Source organism: Nestor notabilis, unplaced genomic scaffold (genome assembly GCF_000696875.1).
Source record: "Nestor notabilis isolate BGI_N333 unplaced genomic scaffold, ASM69687v1 scaffold1294, whole genome shotgun sequence".
NCBI lineage: Eukaryota > Metazoa > Chordata > Aves > Psittaciformes > Psittacidae > Nestor > Nestor notabilis.
The window spans coordinates 36,562-42,682 of NW_009925829.1; the positions used below are offsets into that span (position 1 = coordinate 36,562).

At 41.8% G+C, this 6,121-nt stretch overlaps 1 protein-coding gene across 1 annotated transcript; it reads right to left on the minus strand.

The window, feature by feature from the left end:
- Positions 1–1,616: 1,616 nt before the first annotated feature.
- Positions 1,617–6,041, minus strand: PFN2 (profilin 2). The gene is made up of 3 exons (XM_010013211.1): positions 5,811–6,041; positions 5,406–5,598; positions 1,617–3,736 (listed from the first exon to the last, which is right to left on the minus strand). Exons 1-3 carry the CDS (start codon positions 6,039–6,041, stop codon positions 3,639–3,641), a joined length of 522 nt encoding a protein of 173 aa, XP_010011513.1. The 3' UTR covers positions 1,617–3,638.
- Between the last annotated feature and the right edge of the window lie 80 nt (positions 6,042–6,121).

The window sequence follows — 6,121 nt, forward strand, 5'->3', positions numbered from 1 at the left end:
TTCTTAAAATGGATTCCTACTGTTCAGATGTTATCAGTGCATGTGTTTATTTTTAATTGTATTCCAGGTACCCCAAAGCTAAGCGGTGTGATCCTGCCATCACAAAAGGAGGATGATAGGTGCGCAGGACTGCACAGGGCTTGGATTCAGCAGAAAAAACAGTTATGTGGAACTTTGCAATGTCTGAGCCAAAGCATTTCACTTTCTCTCTTCTCGTAACTTCTTCAAGGAAAATACTAATGCAAATTTATGACCTAGGTCATGATTTAGTGTTCAGACCTTTAGCAGAGGAAAATAACCTTCTATTTAAATTGTCTGTTGATACAGAAATGTGAACTTTATCGAGTCAAGGTTATTCAAGGAAGGTACTTTACACAGACCCTAGCAAACTCGGTACACAGACACCATTCTGCTGTGGAAATTCTACAACAAACACATTTGGAAAAGGAATTTGAACAGCACCTAATTATTACCAAGAAAAAGTATACAGATGATATACAGACATCTGCTCAGGAGAGGGGGACTGATCAGAAGGGAACAGTGTTAAGATAAATAAGGAATTTGGTGTGCTCTGATGATGGCTATTCCTGCCTCTGAGATGCCATTACAGTTAATTCCAGCTATGGCCTTATTCCAAAAAAAAGTTTTAGGGACTGATCCTCCTCCCAGAGGAAAAAGAAAAGTAATAGTTCTGCAGTCAGGATGTGAGTTGGGTTAAATTGGGTATAGACAGTTTAGGTACAGAGCAAAACAAGGATTCACACACATTTATTTAATGAGAGAAGTGAAAGGTTTGCATCCTCTGTACTAGTTACTACTAAAAGCAAACTTGCTTAGTGCTATGGGCTTTTTCTAATCTGTTCTAACTTTAGCCCTAAGAGCTGGAAAGCAAGTTTGGACACCAGACAACTGGAGTAGTTGGAGAAGGTAAGATCTTTTGTATACAAAGGTTTTAGTTAGGTTGGGATCTAGTGGCAAGCAAAAGAGCAGGTGCAACATTAACACTGAAGATTAAGAGGTAGGGGAGAACAAAGGCATTTTAACAGTCATTTCCAGGACCCAGGAAAGCACAGCCTTAGCTAACCTCCTGTGGTTTGGGCTTTTCTTTCTTTCCCAGCCCCTAAGCTCCCATTGTTCACTATTGCATCTCACCAGTGCCATTAGTTCACAGGGCCCGTTTTCTCTTGGGCGGCAGAAGTGCCAAAACCAGGCAGAATTACTTTGGAGTGAGACCTTAACTGTCCTTTCTGAGGGGAGCATGTCACCCTGTGCAGAGATGACCCTATTTAGACTGCCACATATCCTAATAAGTAGATAATGTGGCAAAGATCTCCTCTAGCTCTTGTTCCAGGGGTTGTGCATTAGGTACCCATGTGGCAGGGGAACCCTTTAACTCTACTGAGTCAGATAAACGTGGAGTTCAGTGACGTCATCTCATTTAAGATGATTTACTCCAGAGAGGGCCTGGCCTTTGACTAAAGCAGTATTACCATACTATTGCTGTCTTACAAAACTCAAAACTGCACTTACATCTAGTATTAGTGTAGTCAGCCATGCAGTGAGGAAAGGGCCTCAGAGGATTCCTGTTAGGAGGGGAAAAATTACCAACAGTCTGATTTTGTTTGGTTGGAATAAATTTATTTCATCTGTCTGTAAACAAGGTGTTTTTAATAGTTATGGCATTTTTTGAAATGCATATTAAATCAGATGAGTTAGACTGTATCCCAGATGTAACAAAGTGCAGGGAAAGAAATGGACAAATCAGCAACAAGAATCTGTTTAAATCTGTACATTATCCACAAGGTCCAACAATAGAAGCAAAGACTAGAATGTCCCTACAGTAGTGCCATTCGAAAGAAACCCTCATAGTCAGTTAAAATCCATCTCACAATAGCAACAGTTCTTTTTTTCTTTTTTTTTTTTAACAATAGTATGGCACAGAATACATAGTAAAAAATTCATCACAAGACAGCCAAGTCAGTTATTCCAACCAATACCATCTCCCATTTATTCTTTTGTATACAGAGTTCTGCAGTTCTCTTTAAATGGACATACAAGTTAGTACCATGTCTGAACTGAGAGTTTGGTTACAGACATTTCAGATGACTAGTGCACATGGCAGTTCACTCCATTTCTGCAGCAAGGGTGTGACAGGCCAAATGAAGATTTAAAATTTGAAATGGCATCATTTTGACAGTTTAGCTTTCAAACTACCAACCTTCATCCAAACACTGGCTTCAGAGCAGCAAAACTCTTTACCAGTGAGTGATCTGGCAGAAAGACTGGAGTCAGTCAGAGTGCCTGGTGTAGCTAAAGGTGGCAGTTTTCCACAATGACATTGCAGTTTCATATTAAAAAACAAAAGTGACCCAAAAAAAAAAAAAACCCAAAAACAAAGCACAACCCCCAAGCTGCAAATTAAAATTGGTCCTATGAAAAACTGAAACCAGACACACTCCAGATGGTTATGTTGGGCTATCTAATGTCCATAATGGCAGCCTTTTACAATTCAACTACAGAACAGGAGCTGGCAAAAAAAAAAAAAAAAAAAAAAAAAAAAAAAAGTGCCTGAGCTATTGCAACGATGGAATGTCTGTGGGGATTCGTCTGGGATGGTGGCTTTAAGGTCATGGGAGGAAGTGCATCTGTACCCTTTCATAGTTTTGTGATTGCACTTGTTAAGCAGTACAAGCTTCAGACATCATGACGAAAAAATAAAAAGACTTAAGCCTACAGTGAAGTGCAACAACAAAACTAGTAGAATGTTAATAGCTTTTGAGTCGCAACTTGGTTAAACAAACCAGGCACTATAAAAATGGGTGTGAGCAAACAAATGTGGAATAAAAAAGACAAAGAGGGACAGAAGTAAAGATATGCATGCACTTTTTTCCTCCCAACAATGCTCTGTGAAAGGAAGACTAGTGAGCTGTGTAATTGCTCAACATGCTGAAGAGGCATTGATCAAATTAGATTGTACAATCGGCACCTTGTTTAGTATTTAAGTTGTTTTAGTCATCAATATCACACTAACTGCTAAGACAAAGCAAAGCCTACACTTGGCATATTACCCTCCCAAGAGTTTTTCAAGGTATCATGCATATCATCTTTGTGGTGCAGTAATGGTGCCAGATATGGGACTTGGTTACATACAGTGGTTAACATATAAATGAACAAAGGGTAACTGGAATTATGACATTAGGAAACGGGTAAACAAAAAAACACGAACTACCATCTACAGTCTGGTAGCACTGAACACAACTGGATGGTGATGAAGAGAGTTGCTAGGTGGATGGGGAGAGGCTGCTTAGACGTCAGACCTCCTCAGGTATAAAGCCAGTTCATATGCTTTCTTGTTGAGTGTCCCTCCATGGACACCTTCCTTTCCCATGACTATAACCAATGCTGGAGTACACAAGGAAACAAAACAGAAATGAACAGAATTAAAGGAAAAAAAAAAAAAAAACCCCAGAAGAAAAAATAACAGCTTTCCCCACCAACAAAGGGATACAAAGGAGACACAGGTTCATACCCCATCACCCTGCATTGCTAATAAAGTTTCCAGAATGTAAGGTTTAAAGCTCACCGCCAGGAAAGTTTAATAGCAATCTTCCCCTAATACTTAACAGTCTGCCTAGCAACTAGAACCCAGAGTCTCTCAAGTATTTTGCCATTGAGTATGCCTTCTTATTCAATCCGCCTCCATGGACCCCTTCTTTGCCCATTACAAAGACCAAGACTGAAAGAGAAAAGAAAAAAGTTTTAAAAAGAGTGTGTTAGACAAGTAAATAATGCATGTTTTAGGCAGTGCAATAAACACACTCAAATTCAAGATTTAGTATTTTGCTATTAAGCTAGTTTAACAGGAGTTTTGTAAAAATACAGATGTAGACAGGGCTGAGGGAAGGCATGAGTTATCCTCAGGAATATTATGTGACTATGTAAGTCGTATGAGTTCAATGCTAAGAAAAATGCAACCAAGTATCTCAAAAAAGCATCACAAGTGCCTCTCTGCCATCAGCACCATCCGCCATCACACAGCAAGGAAACCCAGCTGCATCTTAAAAAACAAGGGGAAGAAAGAAGTGCGACTGAAGAGCAGAAGTATTCTTACATTCTTATCTGTAGTGGTCACTACTGATGTGAAAAACAGAGTAACTGCCTCAAGACTAGTAAAAAATCCATGGGGTCAGAGAGCTAAGACTTTTCACACAACCGTGCAACTAGAAAACATGCTTTTTGCGTAAGACAAAACACAGGGAAGATTTCATTGCTGACCCTCTCTCTATTCCCACAATTTTGGTGAAGCATCCCAGTTGTCTATTGGACAAGAACATCCAAAGGCTCCTCAGTCAGTAACCACTACTTGCGAGTTGCCAGCAGATGTCACCAGCAGGTACACAGACACAATAAGCACTGTGCTTCCACAAGCACAGTTGTTTCCCAAGCTAGGAATACTGTAACTGGAAATACTGCAGTCAGCCTACCTACAGGTGACTGTACATCTCCATAGCAATTCCCTCACAGAAAGCTTAAGACAAATAGTTCTTTGGCATTTCACAACCAGCAGCAGAGCCATAACTCTGCTTATTTCACTTCAGTACTATAAACATGCTTCTGGTATTGTTGCCAACAGCTTTAGCCTACAGAGAAATTTTACTCTAGTTTTGGTTTTATAAACATAAGCAAAAGTAACCTGCTCAGCAATTTGCTCCATAACAAGCCAAAAAATGCTAGGCCAGGTATTTTCGAACACAAAGGCCTGCTACTCATAGCCAGTATTTATTTTGAGGCATGTTTTTATATCCAAATCTGGTGCCTTCCCCATGATAGTTTCACTAGAAGTTAAGTGAGGAGCACAAGGAGTTGGTACACTAGCATAAAGCAAGTTTCTAGATACCAAATTGGACGGGCCTTTAGCTGATAGACAGACTTCAGGCAGCTCAATAGGAATGCAAGAAGAGTTAGTGTAGAACTTGTTAAGAGGTGAGTAGGAGTGGCTCTCACAAGGAATTTACATCTTTGCAGAATAAACCTTCTGTTCAGAAGTTTACAGCGTAAGAGTTAGTTAGTTTCACTACTGATCACTACTGGATCCCTACCATAAGCTTTAGATACCAAGCTACCTTATACCTGATAAGCTTACTTCAAGCTGTAGCTTGCTCTTCCCTGCTTGCCAGGGATCCAGTTAACCGCTTCCCAGCCTACCGCCCACGTGGGAATAGGGTCAAGTATGATTCCTAGGCAGAGACCTAGCCAGCCAGCCAGGCCACTGCCATCCACTCCCCTTGCATCACTTCCGAAATTAACCGTTAAATGCAGGAGCCTGGTTTTCTTAATAGCTGAAGCCTATGCTTAGGGTTACATTCTTAATTAAGTGAGCCGAGAGTGAAGAAAATCATGCTTACCTCGGCCAGCTCTGCCTACAGCAACATTGTACGTTGGCTCACCACCTTGACTCTTTGTCCTGATGTCCATTGTGCAGTCACCGTCAACATACAGGCTATCTCTGATCACAGAGCACTTCTTTGCACCAAGGGTCAGACCGTTGGTGAAAAAACCCTCTCGGTCTTTTCCTACAATCATATCTATTTCTACTGGCTGTCAAAGAAAAAAATCCAGAGTTAGCAGAGCAGTATTTTATTGTTTTAATTTCTATTTATTAAACATCCTGTCCTGTGTTGAAAGGATGAGAGTACATTTCCCCCTGCTCCCACCAGGACGTCTTCCAGAACACAGTGCTTTGTTAGTCGCAGTTTGCACTGCACTGGTCTATTACCACTCTAAACAGTGGATACGCTGCCCTGGAATACCTCAGCCCAAATCTGCAGCGCCTCTCGGATCCAAGCTCTCATTAAGGGAGGTGCTGCAGGGTTGAAACTACCTAAGCACAGGATCCGCGTGTCTTGGCGACTGAATGCGCTAACCCTGTGGAACCCAAACGTCTCCTGGCACCTATCCCTGAAAGATCGGCTCAGATGCCACCCGCCTCCACTGGCGGGCAGGAGCTCGGCCCTAGCCGCGCTGCTGAGGCGCCTTCGCATACTCGGGGCAGCTCCTACACGCGGTGCCCCTTCGCGGCACCGCTCCCGCCCGCCCGCAATACTGCCCGGCTCTGTGGCCT

Excerpts from the sequence above, each read along its gene's own strand:
- PFN2 (XM_010013211.1), bottom strand. The coding sequence starts at position 6,041 with ATGCGAAGGCGCCTCAGCAGCGCGGCTAGGGCCGAGCTCCTGCCCGCC. Across the intron at positions 5,599-5,810 it reads CGCTGCAGATTTGGGCTGAG|CCAGTAGAAATAGATATGAT; the intron begins GTATTCCAGGGC and ends TTTCTTTGACAG. Across the intron at positions 3,737-5,405 it reads TGTAGGCAGAGCTGGCCGAG|TCTTGGTCTTTGTAATGGGC; the intron begins GTAAGCATGATT and ends TTTCTCTTTCAG.